At 41.5% G+C, this 22,000-nt stretch overlaps 1 protein-coding gene across 1 annotated transcript in view; it reads right to left on the reverse strand.

Annotated features, from left to right (window-relative positions):
* ZSWIM6 (zinc finger SWIM-type containing 6) overlaps window positions 1-18,611 on the reverse strand; it is a 100,890-nt gene extending 82,279 nt beyond the window's left edge. The window contains exon 1 of the mRNA XM_060761536.2: window positions 17,842-18,611. Coding sequence (XP_060617519.2) covers window positions 17,842-18,586 — 745 coding nt within the window. The 5' untranslated portion in view covers window positions 18,587-18,611. The remainder of the gene's footprint in view (window positions 1-17,841) is intronic.
* Window positions 18,612-22,000: the final 3,389 nt, after the last annotated feature.

Below are 22,000 nucleotides of genomic sequence, written 5' to 3' on the forward strand. Positions count from 1 at the left end.
ACAGTTTTTCTTTTTCCTGCCTGGTCAAGAAAGCTAAGAACAGCTAGAACCTATTTCCCTTACCTACTGAAGTCAATGCACAATTCTAACTGTACTGCTTCAACTCAGCTCAACAGGAGAACCTCAAGCTTCCACACACAGCTCATTAGCCTCTTGCTGGTGATGTCTCCAACTCCTCCTGAGGCTTTAGATTGCAATTAAAATGAAAACGGATGGCATGATGCATTTAAAGAGTTTCCACAGAACAAGGAAGTACTTTTTTGCGATTTGAAATTCAGAAACTTTAAATACACCTTCACTCAACTAAAAGCTATCATGTAAGTTTGGCAAATGTCAAACACACAGAGTATAATAGATAACAGAACACGGGGAACTGCTTTATACTGAGTCAGTCCATTACTTCAATACTCTCAATTGTGATTGGCAGCAGCTCTTCAGAATTGTAGGTATGATTCTTTTCTAGTCCTATCGGGAAGTCCCTGGCATTTTAATTTTTTTTTGTAATCAGGCCCTGCTTACCTTCTAAGATTAGATGAGATTGGTGTGTTCAGGGTGATGGCATTAAAAACACAAATAGCCTGCAACTCAAGTGGCCCTGAAATCTTTTTCTGAAATTTTCCTAATTTGCCTTTATTGACCTTAGAACAGTGGGTCCCCAGATGTTTTGGACTTCAACTTCCAAAAATCCTAACAGCTGTTAAACTGGCTGGAATTTCTGGGAGTTGTAGGCCAAAACACCTTGGAACCCAAAGGCTGAGAACCACTGCCTTAGAATAACCTACATATGTTTAGTGATGCTTATCATCAAAAACCTGAAGACATTCAATCAAGAGTTCACTCAACTTCACTGGATCTTTCACCTCAGAAACCTCTTTCCATATGATACATATCAAATGCAAATGCTTGAACTCAAATCCAGGTTTTCAATGAGCAAAAATAGACTTCTGCTCATATCCCATCTCCTCGAAACATTTGCTTGTCTGCTTCCCATAGAAGAGCCCCAGTTGCCACCCTACAATCTGATATACTAGCCTTGCAATTTGCTTTAGTACAGTTGCTTCAGGTGCATTTCCCTCCCTACATCTGTGCTCTCTTCTTCCTTGTCAAAAATCCATGTCTTCCAACTGGCAAGTCTGCCTTGCTGCCTGGAGGTCAAATATTCATGTGTGAGTTTTAATAGCTACAAGCTTGGCCAGACACAAACAAGTGTTTCTCTGTGTAGCTTTACATGAAAATAGAAACATAACTATTTCTAATAACTAGAAATAAATTACAATAAAACACAGGACTAAGGATTACATGGCTATGTTTGGATCCTGTTTACAATGTTTACTTTACAAAAAACCAAACTTTTTTACCCATTTTCTTCTAGCAACCAAATGTACATTTGATAAGCAAGGGAAGAAGAGAAAATAATTCTTTAAAAGAAAGAACTAGCATCAGCACTTATTCATTACTGACATGCTGGAATACTGTACAGTGCCTGTTCTGATGCAGCATAACTTTGGACATGTTAGCTACCAGGGCAGCAGACTTTCTCCCCAAGACCCAGTTAGTGACAATAGTTCAACTTAAAATACAATAAAGCACCAATAACATCAAAATATACAAATCCTCCAAAGCTGTGAACATATGGAAACACACTTTCATGGCCGGAATCACTGGGTTGTTGTAGGGTTTTTTTCGGGCTATATGGCCATGGTCTAGAGGCATTCTCTCCTGACGTTTCGCCTGCATCTATGGCAAGCATCCAGGATGCTTGCCATAGCTGCAGGGGAAACATCAGGAGAGAATGCGTCTAGACCATGGCCATATAGCCCGAAAAAACCTACAACCCAACACACATATTAATTTTTATGAAAAATACCTTAACATTACTTGTCAACAAGTTGAATTTTGAATATAGCCATGTAGGCAAAGCCTGTGACAGAGGCCAAGCCATTCAGTATCTTTCCTTGGCAGAAAATCGCATTACCTCACACCCACTATTCTGCTCTTCAGCACAATTTTCTTAAGAAGATAGGTGTGATCCACCATGGCATCCTCACCCTAAAAATCGTGATCTCTCTCTTCTCCTATGTCATTGGACAGGGTAAGCCTAACTGTGATGAGGGTAACATGTTGACAAGATTGACACTCTCCTCCCCATGTGCTGGCACTTTTCATAAATATGGCTGGGTATTGGTGAAGTTCAGAACTTGCCTTTCTACAGGGTACCATGAACTGCTATGATAGTTCCCGAGGAAGGGGATCAGACACACAGGCCTGAGAGGACACTTAATATTATACGCCTTCAAGTCGTTTTGGATCCATGGCAACCCTAATGTCAGCTTATCACAGGGGTTTTGGATTTTTGCCATTGCCCTTTTTCTGTGGCTGAGTACCACTCGCTATCTAGTAGTTTTTGATGTCCTAGAATGGATTTCAACCCTGGTATCCAGAATCATAGTCCATCCCTAAACCATGACACCACACTGGCTTCCATCCTCACTAGCACTGGATTTACTTAGTTCCATCTATTCTTTGTTTAAACGTTAGGAATGTGGATCAAATAATATTGTTTTAGAAGAAAAAAATGCCCTACAAATGCAAAAGTATCTTAGACTACCAACTAGAAAGATTTACACTGGTACTGGTTTTGCTAGTGTAAGTATATTTTGAATGTTGCATAGGGAGGCCCACAATTTCTTGTGCCACCCATTATCTACAGCTACACAATCAATTGGTAAATGGCGCCAGGCACAGCTCTACCCACTCCAAATAGTCACTAATTGGTTAGTTGTTTGCCAGAAAAGCTCTATTTTAGTGTATCTCAGCTGATGGGGCCTCCGCATAAATACACTGGCAGAACTTTTGGAACAGTGTGAAACATGTTCTCAGCCTTGCCCACATGCTGAACACTGTATTTAACAAAACTGCATTATCTACAAATTGCAAAAGTATTGGAGGTGTTGTGTTCTTCATCTCTCTTACACAGTGCAAAGATAAACAGGAAGAGGATTATGTATCATATAGCCTCTGAAAAACAAAATGAGGTAAAATGAGAAGGTTATATTTCACACATTTGCCTCACACACGTGCGTAATTACATGTTCGTGATCATTTCTTTAAGTCCACTATATCTGATGAGGTTCAACACTAGTCTGACAAAGAGATAATAAAAGTGAAACATTTTAAAGAGAAACTGCTAACCACAGTTGACTTTTTCTTTTCTTTTTTTCTTTTCTTTTCTTTTCTTTTCTGGGAGGGGATTATTTTAAAGAAATCATACTGATGCTTATGCCAGCATAGGAGTTTTTGCACATATTATTTTATTTTTTACCATGTCTAGGAGTTAGAAGAGTGACATTAGAAATCTCTGAATGATTAAATAAATTAGGACTTACGAAAAGCCAGTAAATATATTCTGACAAGAGCAGGAAGGAGAGCAGGAAACTGCCAATTGTGAAAAGAGTGATCTTGGGAACTAAGGAAGTCACTCTGATGGGCAGACACATCATTCATAAAGAAAAGGAAGAAAACATCAGGAGTATGCAGTGATCCTGTCCAGTATTACTCAGAGTAATTCTTTTTGAATACAGAGATATATACAGGGTGCTCCACAAAAATGTATACAGCCATAACATCTTGTAAGTCTGGATAACTATTTTTTTTTCATTTTCTTTCAAAAACTATATATACTCTGAAAGGTATTAAAGACCAATACTTTAAAAAGTATTACGGAATTATAAGATACAATTTAAGTGCAACTCTGCACTTTGACAATGCTAGTAATGCACTGCTGCACAGGGTATTTAAACATCTTCCATAAATGCATAATTTAAAATAGAATTTGTAAGTTTGATTAAATCATTGTTATCACATTTACTCCTCAATATAAATAAATTTACCTAGCCTTCTGTTATATTTCACACATTTTTGGAGCACTTCTATATATTCCTTCACACATAACTATCCTATTTACATTTTGTTATATGCATTTTGCCTTTAGAACCATAATCAAAACAAAGAAGAATCTGATTTTATAGTTTTCATGACTGGAATTATCATCAGTGGCCATGGTGCTATAAAACATGGCTATAAACATCACATTTTAAGTCATGAGCACGTGCAAGCACCACGACTTTCAGACTGATGCATCAGAAGAAACCTTCCCTTTTCCTCTCTGAGCTTTTCTTGCCAACTGCAGATGTAAGCAACATCCACACATGGGTCAACAAGAAGGTTGATCCACGAGTACAGTATGACTCAGACACTTCACAAGCCAGTGCTATGTCAGGACAATTTCAGGTGTCTTCACTTACCTATGTAAATTTGGAACTGAAGAGTAAGGAGAACTGTGGGCAATGTGCACAGTGCTATGTACACAAGCATGATTATGAAATGTGTACATCAGTACTGACCATACAATATTGCAATTAAGACATCAACCTTCACTACTTTGTGTTGTGGAACCATTTTATTTTACTCAACGAATTATATACTACAATCCTCTGAGCACATCTGAAGACAGGAGTCTATTGTCCCAAATAAAGACAGGCTTTGGGATAAATATCACCTAAATATCCCAAACTATGCTTGCAATTGAGATAACAATTTAATACATTAACCTTTTAAAATTCATGTGTATTTATATGTTTGTTTCATAAATAGCACTGCAGGGATAAACAACGAACTTGAGGAAAGGGCAGTTACCCAACCTATGCAGGCATTTCTACTTGGAGAATTTTAATGGCATCCAATTATAATGGGAGTGGAGAATCATGACTTTCCTTATCTTGCTGGACTTTGCTAACCATAAACTTCAGTGGCATGGCCTGTTATCAGGAACTGACATCCATAGTCCAAGTTTGACAAGAGGCCACAAGTTTCCTGTCCCTGATTTGCAGCTTCTTTATCTCACCAGCTTTCTTGCCAGTTGCCTCACAAAATGGTTTAAACAAGTAGGCTTGGGGGCTTTTTGCCTCCACAGGAGAGAAGCTATTGCACTGAAAAAACACTGGATCCGAAATTTATCTCTTGCAACAGAGCCCTTCCTTTTGGAGAAGGCTTATTCCCCCACAGCAGTCTCATTGACAGAATGCAGTAGGCATTTTTTGCCAATCCCATGGTTTCTTGTGTAGTATCTGAAAATCTGCACCTGTGTAAATACTACATCCCAACCTGTGGGGTGGGGGGGAACAGCTGCATTATGAGGAAATAATAGTAGCAACTGGCTTCTATTCAGACACGAAATGAAGGAAGCAATATGGTCTGGACATTTGTTGGCAAAGTGGGTCACATAAGCATGCATGCATCCACATCCACATAGAGGGACGCACAATGATTGGTAGACTCAGTAACTATCACAATATGTGGGAAATGAGGGGATTATAGCCACCTGAGTTCTCAAACATTTGTAAGAGAGAGGTGATCATACAGAATGTATCCAATATTTGCCAAGGAAAAATGGGGGGGGGGGTGTCTTGGTTTATTACACACATTTATCATCCCTGTCATTTAAACTTGATTTGGCAACATTTTCAATCAGCCAGCTCTAATTTAAAGACGCCAAGACTTTGCTACCGCCACAATGAAACAGGTATTTTGTCTATTATTATTCCATTATCATTATAGAGAAGCTCAGTCCTGTAATTCTTTTTAGGCTAGACCTTTGGTTTGCTCAGGAGGGGAGCTACCATGGGGGAAAAGAAAAGAGAAGAAAAAAAATATTTCCAGTCCCTAGGCACAAGACTCAAGTTTCTAGTTGCCTGGAACTTATCCAAACCTGCCTGAAGGACCAGCTCATTTTACCCTTTGAGCCTGAGACTAGGAAATGTTGTCAGCTGCTCCCAAGTAAACAGCTGACTAGTTTAACAGAAAAGCCTTTCATGCTGAGTCAAGTGGGAAACACATTTTGTTCAAGCAATTCCACTGTTATCATGGGGAAAAGCAGCAATTTAGTTCAGTAAAATGAGTCAGACCTGAAATTATCCACAGTGGATAAGCCAGTGAAAATTCCAGGAGTTAAGAGAAAAAGAGTATTAGGGTTCAGGACTGAAACACTCAGAAATCAACAGCATATATGTATCAAGTGGTGTTAAGATCTAATAAGCTTAGAAATAACAGTTTTTGAAATATCTGTGCACATTATAAATATCTCTCCCATGCCAGCAATAGTTTCAAGGATATGAGCAATTTATGTTAGACCTTAAAGGCCAGGACCCTATCCAGTAGTTGTAATATATTACAATTTCAATGTCAAAAAAAGCTTTCTTCAATGGCTTTAACTCTGCCAATTTCTTCACAACGTGTGTGCAAATCTCCTATGATTATACAGAAGACTGTTGTGATCCGAATTCTTATCAAACTTGGGGTAGAATTAGAACTTATTTTAGTATTCACTACACTTTGCTTTGCTTTCAGCCTCTCTTTGAGGATTTATAGTATTTTGTTTAGCTATATATAATACCAATCAATCACCGTCAGTTATTTTTCCTTTGTTTGCACCAAAGGAAAAAATGGACTAGAAATCTAAGCCATATTTCATAGGCTGTGAGCTTCAAATTGTTTTTAAAGGAGAGACCAAACAATGGTAGAAGTTCTAAAATGGATTTTAGAACTCCTACATCCCTTGTTTAAAAACTGTTGTTGGATTAGATGTGCTTGCTTCCAAATATAGATGTCAAGCTATGTAAAGATGCCTAGAAAGGCATCAAGATTTTTACACCTGTTTTAATCTAGAGCAGTGGTTCCCAACCTGTGGGTCCCCAGATGTTTTGGCCTTCAACTCCCAGAAATCTTGGTAAACTGGCTGGGATTTCTGGGAACTGTAGAAAAAAACACTTGGGGATCCACAGGTTGAGAACCACTGGTCTAGAGGAGCAGAAAACTATTACACACATTAGTAATTATTTCAAATCCTAAAGGTATTAGCATATGGCTAAAAACATTCAAGTATGTGAAAACAGGCATACCCAAATAGCAGGTTTGGGGACATCTTCTATACATTTCCACCCAATAGAGAAAATGTCTAGGAAGCGTCTAGCCTAGGTTAGTAATTTTACTTCCAGAGCTAAGAATGTGCATCACATTCCAATTTAGTTCAATTGGGTTTAAAGGCCTCATCACTAGAACATAAATGTACTTTAAATCCAGTTTCTCCCTCCTGCAACATTTTGGTGTTTATACTTTGGTGAGGCCCAGTTTAAAGGCTGCTCCCTAAACTACAAGAATTCTGCAGGAGGTAGAAACTGGATTTAAAGTGGATCCATGCTCTAGTGTGATGAGGTCCTTAAAGAGTACTAGATTGTGCTGTCTGTAATTGCCCAACTGAAGATAATTTAGGTAGGAGTACATCTTGTGCAGAAATAAATTCCAGATTCAGAGGTAATCAATCTTTGAGATCTGCTTCAGAAAATGGGTCTTTCCAACAGCAAACCAGGCTTAAGTCACTTTGCCACTGTCCAAAACCATTCTAATAAGACCAGGCTGGTAATCAATGGAAACCAAAAATAAAAGGACTCAGATACTGTCCAAGCTCAGCAACACCCTATGTTTTGAGGGGGTTTTTTCTTGTTCAAGGAATAAGCTGAAGTTTATTAACACGGCCATCACTAAAAACAAATCAGGAATCCATTGAGTATTTAGCATAAAAATTACACAATGGGTAGTATGCTTGATAAAAGTCTTAATTATAAAAACTACAAGCTTGTAAATATAAAATCCATGTCAGTGTTTTATTACTCTTGAATATTTCAAAAAAGACTGAAACTTGGATTTCGGATGGAAACTAGAACAATTCTTAATTGGCACAAACACCACTACAGTACTGCTTCTATCTAGAAAAAAGAGCTCGTGCTTTTGCAATCATTTAGTGAGCAAAAAGAGACAATACAGTAATTGGGTTTTTTTTCTTAAATGTGATGTTATGCTTTATTGTTGCCCTCTGTATCAAGTAACAAATCTATGTTCAACTACATTTGCTAAATAAACATCTTAGTTACATTGTCCTATTTATAACAACCATGTTTCCAAATACAAAGGGCAACTATGGTTTATCCAGCTATCACCACCTATCCTGCAACATCTTATCCTAATACCAAAAAAGTGGTGTCCAATTTCTTTCAAGAACAATACAAAGTATGAATGGTGCCCAAGGAAAATCCAAAACATCTAAAAGCAGGGCATGACCGCTTACTCCCATATGAACCTGCACAATTTGCTGAAGCTATTATCAGTAACCTTGCTTTGAGTGTCCCTGCCTGTAGAGTTATGTGGGTGGCTTGATGACAGGCAAGGCCTCATCTATGGCAGCACATAAGTTGTTGAAAGCTCTTTCCAAAGCTATTACATGGTAGCTACTTCATTGGTAGTTATGTTAAATCTATTTATAAAGCCTTTAATGGGAATGGTTTGAAACTCCACCTCCTTATCTCCACTCACTACTTCATTCTGTTCTTTTAGGTTTGTGTTTTGTACTTTTCTGCTGACACCACAGTAGCTATTTAAAATGCTATTTTCACAACAGAAATTTGTGTCAGAAAAAGTTGCAAACTTAACCCATAACATAAAATATAACTAGATCACTTATATGTCTTCGTTAAATTAATGTATCTAAATCATGATGTAAACATTTAAGATCATTCCTTCAGATGGAATGTTTGTTCATACAGTTATATTACCTTTGAGTATAGGTTAATATGCCTGTTTTCACCATCCTGCTGACATACTCATTTCCAAGCTCAATTCAGAGCACCTCCACAATATTTTGATTAGATTAGGGTTCGAGTAATTCTTCCTTATCCATCCTCTTTAAGATTTCTTCATACTTTGCCAATCGCAGGACCATTTTTGACATCAAATTCTTCCAGCACTGAATTCACAGATCTGGGCAAGTGCTTGAGGCAAATTTAAAACTTGTTTGAGAACCACTGATTTATTGGGATTTTTTCCCCAATAAGAATCCAAAGCAGAAGCTTAGTTTTAAAAAATCAGAAGGAGGCATGACCAGATCACTTCTGTGGCTTGACTTACAAAGAAGAGAGGTGGCTCTACAGCCAACACAAATAATTTCACAGGGAAGTGTTAATACAGCAAAATCATTTTTAGGAATCCTATGGGAACTGTAAAGAAGTTCCTCTGACCAACAAAAGGCTAAATGAAAGGATCAGCCCATTAGAATACACTAGTCTTTCCTCCAGATGTGTGCCCATGATCAGTAAAGAAGTCAGAAGTTGTTATCCTTAGGTTGTTTCTTAGGCACAGCAAAGTTGGAGGGACAGGACTGCATTAAAACCAACCTATTCTTCCATAATACATTAAATAACCAATTATACCAGTGATTACAATAACTTTTTAACAGGTAAACTGTTTGGTCAAGAAAACAACGTTGCAAAATATTATCTTTATTAGCCAGTACTATGCTATTGGCAGTTTACCAGAACCTAGTTGGAAAATAAAATTCAGTATGAGTAAGAAGGATTTTGCTTTTACAAAACCTTGAGGTATTTTTCTTCCATTCTCACTAGAATAAAAGGAGGCCTTGGTGAAATGAAAACAAATAGACAAAAGACGACTTTGAATCTACATCGATGTGCTATTTTCCTTCCTTCGTTCCCCACTATGTCTTTCATGAAATCCTTTATTAACATTAGTAGATCTGACACCAATTAACAATAAAGGAGGGCTTATAAAAAGAGACAGGCTGTTAAAGAAAGACAAGGGGGTAAATCACCTAGATTTCCAACACATTAATTCAGTAAATGAGCTTCCAATGTATCTGATCAGCTAACTCCAGTAGTGAGAATTTAAACTTCCTGACAGGTTCTACTGCATCTTTCCAATTAATGTCAGTCCTCCTCAGCCATTGCCCATACACAACTTCAAGCTATTTCAAAGACTGTCAAATGTACTCACTTGCAACAAGAAAGCAACACTAAAAAATAAAAATAAGCTCTGCTTCTTCAGGTGTGCTAGTGCAGAACACATTTTTTTCCAATATACGTTATAGATTTAAATAAATGTGCTTCAAATCCTACTGAATGGCTATTTCAGAACTGAAATTTTTCCTTAACACTAGAAGACAAGAAGTGGACCACTGTAATAGCCTTTTAATAATAATAAAAACAACTGGAGACAAGCAATGATGCCGAAGAGAGGGTATTTCAACAACAAGCAAGGTTAAAAGGTCTGGAAAGAGTCCTGGCATATTGTAGGGTCTTGAAGCAGCTATAGTACAGTGTTGTTATCATGGCTGTCTCCTCATCACCATGCTCCCTCTCTCTCTGTCTCTCACACACATACTTACATCTAAGTAAAGGGCATAGTGTCATTGACAGGCACACCCAATGCATAATCCTAAACTATTAGGAAATAATTACTAAACATTACCAGTTCCAACAGACCTCACTACCTCTGAGGATGCTTGCCATAGATGCAGACGAAATGGCAGGAGAGAATGCCTCTAGAACAGTGGTTCTCAACCTGGGGTTTTTGGCCTACAACTCCCAGAAATCCCAGCCAGTTTACCAACTGTTAGGATTTCTGGGAGCTGAAGGCCAAAAACATCTGGGGACCCCAGGTTGAGAACCTCTGCTCTAGAACATGGCCATATAGCTCGAAAAAACCTACAACAACCCATTACCAGAAGGTTGGCCAAAACATTTACTTCATTGCATTTATATACTGCTAACCTAGAGCATGCCTTCAGGGTGGGAACAAACATAAAAACCCAAATTAGTCAAAGAAACAACAGTGTTCAACCTCAAATACAAGTGACAGAATGGTCTCTTTAAAAGCATGCTTATAATGAATTAGATTCAATTCAGACTGGTGTATAAAGAGTTTTGGGTACTACAGACAATCAAGAAAGAAAGGTTTATCTATATCTTCAGAACAAAATCCACTCAGGCAAGGACTATTTATGTTCAGCTGTTAGGACAAAAATGTGGCAGATCCCAAAATGGAAAGGTAATTGGTTCATATTATGAGCCACCATCAAATTCTGTTCAAAGGCAGGAGACAAACCAAGTTACGTGGGAAGGGGTCTGGCTCCACATATATGATGCAGATAAGTTTGTTGCCAGTCTGAACATTAACAAGGAATTCTGTAGTGCCAATTGCCAATCTTGCTATCTTCTGGTCCCATCCAACCTTTTCTTGTGCCCAGAATAGTTTCTCTCGCCTGATTTGCAAGGAGCCACATGAGATACTAAGCAGTGCAAGAAGAGTACTTGGTTCTGCATTTAGTGAAATGGCAACTGCATTTAGTCAAAACCTACATTCAAATTATGGTGTACAGCTAGATTATTGTTTTTAAAAGCAATTACTGTGTTCACATCCAAGTGGATTAGGAATGTCTAGCCATTTAAAGCCCTTCTTTCTAGCATGTTGCTCAAGAGAAGTTTCAAGTACATCAACTTTCCTCAATTGTGTACAAGATATGCAAGTGTTCTATTGCATTAAGAGTAAAGTCTTGCTGTCTTGGCATCAAAACTGGATTAACTAGTAGGAGAAATTCTAACCTATCTATCCCCCCAGCAGTGTTCTAAGTTGTGCAACATAAAATATTTTACCCATCATCTGCAGTCTGTTTTAATGCTGATTTAATATATGTTGAGGGTGGGGTTTATGTCGACACTACTCAATGCCAAAATTTACACAACAAGCACACAGTCATCAAGCAGATGGATGAAACTGTGCAAAACACTGAATAAAACTGAATAGATGACAAGATGATAACTCTCCTTGTTTCAACAGCCACTTGACTCTTTGTCAACCATCATATAGTGCTTCATTTTAATTATTCCATTTATGAATCATCAACAGATGAGAGAAATAGTATCAGCCATAGTCATCACAACTACCAAGGAGAAAGGTTAATCTGTGCAGTGACCAGAAATCTAGTAGTAAGTATTAAAATTTAAGATACTATTGGCCCAGTTCACACAGGAGTACATGTAGCTCATACACACCAGTCTTCCTAACAATGCTATCATGTTGTGACTGCTTGCCCTTCTCTTACTCTCCAAGGAAGGTAACAAGGAAGTCACTACAGCTAGAATAGGGGCCTCTGAAATAACTATCACAGCAGTTGGATCCCATCATTGTTCAAGTCTGAGATCTGCAAGTCTTGATTTACAATGCTAAACCAAACTCTTAGTTTCAATGCATTCAGACAGTATGATTTTTAAAAATGCACAAAACAAACTTTAGTGCAGAGTGGAAGCATATGAGTATGAAAAGCTTGACAGGGGCAGAAAATATGTGGCCCTAAAGATGTTGTTGGCTGTGAGCTCCCTGCAATCATAGTCAATGGCAATGAAAATTGGGGTTTTCTGTCCCACAGGATTTAAAGGGGTGCATGATTTTTATCACACAACTAAATCATAGAAGTGCCAGTCCTTTAGAATTAAAAAAATGTATAGAAGAGATAGTAGTGGTATGTGGAGCACTGAAGGGAGCCTCACAAAGAATGGCAAGAACTAATGAATGGAAAGGTGAGGGTGAAATGCTGCAGCTCTACACATACCATTTTGACAACTTTACATAAATATGTATGTTTCCATCCATCTCTCATAATGCAACAGTATCACCGCTGCACAAGGCAGAACTCCAGCTAAGTCTGACATGGGACTCTGGAGGCACACACAAAAACCATCCCATACACACATGATGAGGAGCTAAGATGAAGACTTATAACAGAAAACTGCAACAGACACACATAAGTTGGAAAACAAACTAGTGCTAGGCTGTTTAAACATAACTAGAAATGACAGAGATGGAGCATTGCAAGCATTAATGCCAAATGTACATGCACTACATTACTAAGAATATTACTTGCTATGCAAGTAATACTCTTACACAAACATGGTTCAGTACCTTATATCTTAGAATCTAAGTGGCAAAGTTGAGATAGATTTTTACAGCCCATGTACACTTGATTTGATTCGAACTGTAACAAACTGGTCTTCAAACTTGATTTGGGGGATAATAAACATGAGCAAAGTTTTGTTCTGCTTGACAAAGATTAGAGAGGTGCTTTGTTAAATCAGGTGACAACCCTGCTGTAATCATAACTGAGATTGTTAGACACAATTATAATCTTTCTAATAATTACAAACTATGTTGTATCATACCTTATGATTTCCATAACTTTTTAGATAAGGATTAAATGCCCAGGTGTTCTAACAGAGACAATACATATTTTATTTTTCAAAAGACATGTATGGTTCTGGAAACATCCTCTCCAACAGCAAAGAACTGTAGTGTCAAGACAGACATATATTTAGCATACAAACTCTATGATAAAATCCAGTGATAATAATACTCAAGTGATAGAAGTCTGGTTCAGCAATATCAGAACTCTTCTCAATCTGAGAAGCATATCTATGTGCAGTTTTCACTCTACCTTAAACCTTTAACAAAGCTCAATGAGTCCAACATTTGCTATTGGAAAATGTTTGTGATCTGGAAAACTTTAGCATCTGTTATGCCCCCCTCTCACCACACCCCACATAAAGTCCCATTTTAGTATGGCTGTGAAATGCAAAGTTTCCATACATTAATAGCCTGGAGATTTTCCAAAAGGATCATGTAAGGAAGAAATGAAAGTATGCTTCCAGTGTGCAGCACTGACTGCACATGGCATTTCAAATGTTCCAGAAGATGCAGCAGACATGGGTTCTATTTACACATATTTTCCTCTGTTCACAATGACCTTTGTCAACACTACCCAATGCCGCTCCCCTGCACAAGTGCCACCCCCCTCTCTCCCTTTCAGGACTTCTCAATGAGGCCTCTTTTAAGTGCTGAAAGCAAGCAAAGCTAAGCCCATGCTGAGTGTCTGTCTCCTAGAGAAGATTGCATCTTTTATTTATCACCCTTTGGCTTTATTTTCACAGTGAATTCCTAGCTTAAATGTAATCAGCCAAGAAACCCTCCCTATGTGCACTCCTGTCATTCCTCATCCCTTGCAAGTGGAGTCAAGCAGAGGCAAAAGAAGGAGAGACTATGAAAAGCCCTTGGCAATGCCAGCCAAATTGGAAGAGGTTTAGTTCTGGTGGTGCCATCACGTAGCAGAGATGCCTCAAATCGCTGCTTAAGGGGCAGATCCAGAAGTCTTCTGGAATGTTAATTACAACTTAGAGGAGTGCCCAAAGCTAAATGATTTGCAGGCAAACCAGGAAAGGCACCATGATGAGAATGAAGTCTGTCTTGCAATTCCATTTTGATTCAAGCTGGCTTTGACTTAAAAGGGAGGAGGGGCAGAAAGAGGAGAGAAATGCAGACCCCCCCCCCCTCCACGCAGCTAGGGGTGGCAAAGGCATGACCACATTAGCATCTAAATGCTAGCTATGCCCACATCTTTAAATGCCAAGAAAACCCAACACTAGTTATGAAGGGGGAGCCATGATGCTCAGCTTTGTGGGCGACATAAAAAAATTGCTCACCCATATTCAAATGCTGGCAGTTGGACAAGAATGGGGAAGGAGAAGCAGTACTCCACAAAAAACCATGAATTACATTTGATTTTCAGACAGAGAAAGCTGAGCAAATGTGAACAGAGGATAAACTGAATTGTGTAGCTCTAAAATCTCCCAGATCATCTTCCCCTTTGTCAGAGCTCTGCTATTTTGTTTGCCACGAAAAGCAATGAAAGGAGTCCTTTTGTTTGGCTCCCCTCTTTCAGGGAGTGCACATTTGTGCGCACGCACACACAAACAACAATCCGAAAAGCACGCACGCACACACAAACAAACATGAAAACGAGACGATGCCAGGCTTTCCTCCAAAGGGAATTTCCAGCAGGCTACTGAGAGATGTCCTGCCAAAATACAGCCCTCTTGAAAACGCAACAAAAAAAATATGCTGTTCCAGCTCCACAGAGAGAACCTCACCCCGAGGAGGAAGTTTTCAAAAGGAAATAACCGCTCATCTGCCAGAAGACTTGACTCCAAAGCCAGACACAAGAAAAGGGGAAACCAGGCAGCCATCACGGAATAATCCTTCCCCACCATGAAAGGGCAGAAGGTTGAGTGGGAGCCATGGTTCAGAATCCTTTGATTTAAAAAGGGGAGAGTTAAAAGGAGAGGAGATGCTCTCCCCCTCCCCAAATAATGAGGAGCAGCATAAACAGGAGGCGAAGCATGATTTCATGGAGAAATCAGCTCTTTGCCCCCTTTCTGTGAAAGGACAGAGAAACCTGCTTCATCTTAAAGGTATTTGGCAGGCTCAGAGGCTGACTCTGCCTTCCACACACATCCCCTCCAGCACTCAGCCTTCCCTCCCTGACAGACAGACCTCCGTTCAGCCCCAGTTGCCTGGGCAATCTGACAGTTTTATGACCCAATGACCTCTCCCCCTGCTCCCCCCCCCCAAATCCCACTGATAATAAAGCCTAAGAGGGCAGCGGGGCGATGTAGCCGAGACCTAAGAGCACCCACAAAGTCTGCATTCAGCCAATGGTCGATTGCACCCGCCACCACTGCCACCGCTCAAGGGCTGCTGTCCTAGAAATGTCTTTGTTTGGAGACTCCAGCTCTCTCCTGGCAAATCCAAGCGATAGTGCCGCTCTGTTCTTCCCCCCTCCCAAGCCTTTCCCCTGGGGGCACCCGATGCTGATTCACTTCCATTCACACTCTTCTAAAAGGGGAAGGAGGAGGAGGAGTGAAAGAGAGACTCCTGTCAGCATGGAGCGTATTTTGATCATAAAGAAGCCAAGGGGGTGGCGGGGGGGGGGGGGGATGAGGACTACGACAGAACAGGGCTATCTCTTGGATTTATGATGGGAGGGATACTGGGGAAGGATTAGAGTGTTCTGGGAGGATTACCCAGGGTGAAGGTTGTGTGTGTTTTGTTTTAAATAAGGTACAAAGGGATATGATGGAGGTGCGCGGTCTGGAGGAAAGAGACCAGCAAGGATTATGTGGGACAGCTTAATAGCAGAAGATTTACACTGAGAAGGGTGAAAGCTAGTAGAGGGTGGACTTGTGTGTACGTGTGTGATGGGAGGGGGGGTAGGACATGGTTAGTTAGAACAGTCTTGATTTTGACAGCATTCCCACTTGGATAAGGGGAAGAAAGAAAAGGAAAATAATACCAGGGTGACAAGCCCTTGACACAAAGGATTCCCCCCAGGCAGCAACCAGCCAGGCTTTGAAGCTGCAAGGCTATTCAATGCTAATCAAGGTGATCAATTGCAACCTTCACGCTTGCCTCAAGCAGACAAGAGTTCTTTCTCTCACCCTGGACATTATTCCATAGATATGTAAACCTCGCTTGATAAGTTTCTAACAGACCTTACAACCTCTGAAGATGCCTGCCATAGATGTGAGCGAAATGTCGGGAGCAAATGTTTCTGGAACATGACCATACAGCCTGGAAAACTCACAGCTGTCTTGAGTAAAGTCAGCCCTCCATATCTGTGGGTTCAGCCATCCACGGGCTTGAACATATTTTCAAAAGATCAGAGTTGGAAGAGAACCCAAAAGCCACTGAGTCCATCCAACCTGCTGCCAAATCCCAAGACGCTTTTCGGGTGGGCCAAAAGTCACAAAGGGGTTGTTGCATATATACTGTGTAGATGCTACTGGACTCCCTTTACAGGGGTTTGATTTTTCAGGTGCATTGTACGTTTACTTCCAACACATACAGTGTATGATGCCTTTGTATAGGGAGCCCTTTACAAGACCTGATTTCTTTCACACATCGTGTACATTTATTTCCTACGTAGACAGCTTTGAATGTTGCTTACGAGATTTGATTTTTGTAGAGCAGGCATGGGCAAACTCTTCCTTATTTACTAATACAGTTCCCACACTCTCCTTTGGGAAAGGATTTAATTGCTGATCTCAAAACACTGGCTGTTAGGAATGGTGGGAGCTGAAGTCCAAAACACCTGGAGGGCCCAAGTTGGCCCCTGCCTGCTGTATAGAGGGACCCTTGACTTGATTTTTCACACACAGTGCAAACTCATTTCCTGATATACTGCATATGAGACTAGGGTGGGAATAATATAATAATATAAGAAATGAATAGCATAACAATATCATAAACATACCAATACACTAATAATTAAATAAATAATACAATAAATATATAAATAAAAATAATATAATAATATAATATCATAAATAGTATAATAAAATAACAATACTAATAATATAATAATACAACAAACATAACAATACATAAATAAAATAAAATAATAAAAATAATATAATAAACAACATAATATAATGAATAAGTAATATAATAATATAACAAATATACTACTATTATAATATATTAAATAATTAATAATATAATAAATAATATAATAAATATATAAATAGTACAATATACTGCAGACATAAAAAATAAACAATATAATAAATATACTATTATTATATTACAATATAATATGTAATAAAAATACAATAATAATGTTAGTAATATAATATAAATAAATAATAATATAATAAATATTATAAATTAATAAATATATAAATAGTATAATATAATACAGACATAAAGATATAAACAAAATAAATATACTATTATTATATTACAATATAATATATAATAAAATACTATAACATAATAATTAATATAATAATATAATATTATATTATAGAATAATAAATTATAATATAATAAATATATAAATAGTATACTAATATAATAATAAAGGCATAAAGAAATAAAGGAGTTATTCAACATTGCAACTTTGGTGGCCCACCTTACACAAGGGCCACCTTTTTAGTACATAGCATGCACCGGGTCGTGGGCGCCCATGGCTTGCGGTATCCACGGTGGGCCAAGCCCCAGCGGATACGGAGGGCCCGGTGTCTTTTCCAGGCGAGGCTGTGCCTGACTCACCGACTTGGAGGACGTTGTCCACGCATCCGCCGTCGAGCAAGGCGATGCCCCTGCGGAAGGGCAAGCGGCTCTCGTCTCCCGCGGAGGCGGCGTCGGCGGCTCCTCCGGGCCCGGCGCCGTTGCTGCCCGCGCCGTTGTTGTTGTTGCTGCCCGCGCCGTTTCCGGACCCGGCGCTGTTGCCGGACGCGGAGCCCACGGGGGGAGAGCCGGGCGTGGAGACGGCGTTGGCGCTGGCGTTGGCGGCATTGTTGGCGCTGGCGAGGGCGGCGTTGGCGGAGGCGGCGTTGGCGGCGTCCTCGCTGGCGTTGGCGGCGCCGGCGTTGAAGGAGGAGTACATGCAGATCTCCCTCTCGCTGCGGGGGAAGGACCAGTAGACGATGCGGCGCTGGACGGGCTCCGGGATGCGCTCGAAGCGCTCCTCCACCCGCTGGAAGGGCCACTTCTCGGCCACGCGCCGCGCCGCGATGTCCAGCAGCGACTCCGGGCTCTGCGTCTTGCCCAGCGGGAGGACGCCCAAGGCGGCGGCATAGGCGGCATAGGCGAGCGCCGGGGGGAAAGCGACGGGAGCCGAGGAGGCGGAGGAGGAAGGTCCCGCCACGCACAAGGCGCCGCCGCTCAAGCCGTCGCTGAGCTGAATGCCGCCGCCGCCGCTCGCGGCCCGCTGTCCCGGCCTACACCCGGCCCCGTAGCCCGGTCTGCAGCAGAGGCGCTTGGCGGCGGGAGGGAGCTGTCCGCGCTCCGCCATGGTCGCGCCGCTTCTGAGCCCACAGCGGAAGTGCCTCCGCTCTATAAACGGCACCGGCACGAGGAGGCCACGCCCACCGCTCCGCTGCCATATAAGGGCAAAGGAGGCGGGGCCCATCCGCCTCGCCCGCGGAAGGGGCGGGGTTTATGCAAAGAAAGGCCACGGACATAAATAGAACGGGCCCCGCGGCCTTGTGTTCAAGCGTGACAAACCACCCGGAGGAGGAGGAAGAGGAGGCGGAGCCTATTTCAGGGAAGGGGCGTGGCCTCCGCACACACCCCCTCCTCCTCCTTATCCTCCTCATTCTCCTTTCTCTGATTGTTCTCCTCTCAAGCTGCCTCCCTCCTTCCCCCCTCCCTGCAGTGACGCAGAGGTCTGCGATTCGACCTCACGCGCGTGTTGTTCTTGATGGACAGGGAGGGAGGGAGTGGGCGGGGCTTGTCGGCTCCTTCTGTGCCTCCTTTTAGGGAATGGAACGCTCGGCTTTGGGGGCGTGGCTTTCCCCCCTCACAAACGTTCAACCCGCGGTCACCGTTGCTGTCAATGCGCAGCAGGAAAGTCATTGAGAAGGAGAGGGCGGGGTTTAAAAAAAAAAAAAGACTGACGGGCAGAGGGGGCGTGGCATTTGGCACAGCGCTCGCGCGGTCCGGGAAATACGGTAGGCGCGCGCGGCCGCTTTGCCTCGCCTCGTGCCGACCGTATTTCCTCGACCGCGCGAGCACTGCGCCAAATGCCAACCTCTGGGGGTGTATAGCAGTCATGGGCCAACTGGGGCTCTCCAAGTGTTTTGGGCTTCAACTCCCGCCATTCCTAACAGCCTCAGGCCCCTTCCTTTTCCACACTCAGCCGCTTAATAAAATAATATTTATTATATTATTTATTCTATTATAGAACATTGTTTATTTGTTATTATATTTATTTAGTATATTGTTTGTTTATTTATTAGTATATTTATGATATTGTTATATTATTTATTGTGTCATGTTAATTCGTCATTTCCGACTCTTCGTGACCTCATGGACCAGCCCACGCCAGAGCTCCCTGGGGGCCGTCACCACCCCCAGCTCCTTCAAGGTCAGTCCAGTCACTTCAAGGATGCCATCCATCCATCTTGCCCTTTGTCGGCCCCTCTTCCTTTTTCCTTCAATTTTCCCCAGCATCATTGTCTTCTCTAAGCTTTCCTTTCTTCTCATGATGTGTGTCATGTCAATTCGTCATTTCCAATTCTTCGTGACCTCATGGACCAGCCCACGCCAGAGCTCCCTGTCGGCCGTCACCACCCCCAGCTCCTTCAAGGTCAGTCCAGTCACTTCAAGGATGCCATCCATCCATCTTGTCCTTGGTCGGCCCCTCTTCCTTTTTCCTTCCATTTTCCCCAGCATCATTGTCTTCTCTAAGCTTTCCTTTCTTCTCATGATGTGGCCAAAGGACTTCAACTTTGTCTCTAGTATCCTTCCCTCCAGTGAGCAGTCGGGCTTTATTTCCTGGAGGATGGACTGGTTGGATCTTCTCGCAGTCCAAGGCACTCTCAGAACTTTCCTCCAACACCACAGCTCAAAAGCATCGATCTTCCTTCGCTCAGCCTTCCCTAAGGTCCAGCTCTCACATCCGTAGGTTACTACAGGGAATACCATGGCTTTGACTATGTGGATCTTCGTTGCCAGTCTGATGTCTCTACTCTTCACTATTTTATCACCTCCTGATTTTCTGGCTGCAGTCTGCGTCTGCAGTAATCTTTGCACCTAGAAATACAAAGTCCGCCACTGCCTCCATGTTTTCTCCCTCTATTTCCCAATTGTCAATCATTCTTGTTGCCATAATCTTGGGTTTTTTTTATATTTAACTGCAACCCAGCTTTTGCGCTTTCTTCTTTCACCTTGGTTAGAAGGCTAGTAGCTCCCCCTCGTTTTCAGGCATCAAAGTGGTGTCATCTGCATATCTAAGGTTGTTGATGTTTCTTCCAGCAATTTTCACCCCAGCCTTGCATTCCGCAAGCTCCGCACATCACTTGATGTGTTCTGCATACAAGTTAAAAAGGTTGGGTGAGAGGATGCAGCCTTGCCGTACGCCTTTCCCAATCTTGAACCAGTCTGTTGTTCCGTGGTCAGTTCTGACTGTTTCTACTTGGTCCTTGTACAGATTCCTCAGGAGACTGATAAAGTGATTTGGTACGCGCCCCCCCCCCCGCCCCCCTCCGCCCCCCCCCCCCCCCACTTGTGGAATTCGCTCCCCAGCGAGATTAAATCGGCGTCCTCCCTCCTTTAATAAAAATCGGAAATTGTGGTTTTGGCTAGCAGGCATAAGGACTAGGCCTGTTTGATCAAGAAAAAATTTGTTTCTAAAATCGATTTGTAATTTGGGTGTTTTTTTGTTTCGATATTTAAAATATTTACGCGCGCCATCCAATCGGCTCCTGCCACGGTGCACTGCTGGGGTGCTTGGGAGCGCCGGATTGGCTCCCAGGCACCAGCAGCACTCAGCAGCCTCCATCCCATTAACGACACGAGCTGAAGCTCGTAAAAAAAATGGGGCTGCTGTTTCGATATTTTTAAACCCTTCCGGGTTTGAAAATATGTTTTGAAATCGCGTCGGATATGGTAAAAATAACGATTTAATTACGAAATAACGAATTAACGAACGAAACCGCACAGGCCTAATAAGGACTTTAGACATTGAACTGGACCATATGATTGCTATAATAATGAAAACGGCTATATGACTGTATAATTAATGTTATTGTTTATAATCTATTGTGCATTTATGGTTTTATATTGTTGCTATATTGTGATATTTGCAGTATCAAATTTTTGCCAGTGTTAGCCACTCTGAGTCCCCCCTCGGGGGTTGAGAAGGGCAGGGTAGAAATGTTGTAAATAAATAAATAAATAGACAGGGGATCTTATACTATACTATACCAGTATACTATATACGATAACTTATACTCTACCTTATACTATACTATAGCAGATATGGACAAACTTGGGCCCTCCCTCCGGGTGTTTTGGACTTCAACTCCCACCATTCCTAACAGCCTCAGGCTCTGCTTAAGCGGCTGAGGGGGAAAAGGAAGGGGCCTGAGGCTGTTAGGAATGAAGGGCGTTGAAGTCCGAAACACCTGGAGGGGCCATGTTAGCCCATGCCTGGACTAATCTGACAGATCCCAATCAATGTGTTTCTAGCATTTCTTCCGTTTCTACTCACATTGGGAGCTCAGAAGATGATTTACTCCTCTATTGCCCCACAATTGTACTACATTTTAGAGATGAAATGCAACAGACGACAACCGGAAGTAGTTTTACATCACGTGAAAGGCTCTGTCGCACCTTGTCTGTGAAATGTCTTAGAAGTGTGTAGAAATGGGACAGGATTTGCAACGAGGTCCAAAAATTAACATTTCCATGGGTGTCCTGAAAC

The sequence above is a fragment of the Anolis sagrei genome, chromosome 2, assembly GCF_037176765.1.
Source record: "Anolis sagrei isolate rAnoSag1 chromosome 2, rAnoSag1.mat, whole genome shotgun sequence".
In the NCBI taxonomy this organism is placed as follows: domain Eukaryota; kingdom Metazoa; phylum Chordata; class Lepidosauria; order Squamata; family Dactyloidae; genus Anolis; species Anolis sagrei.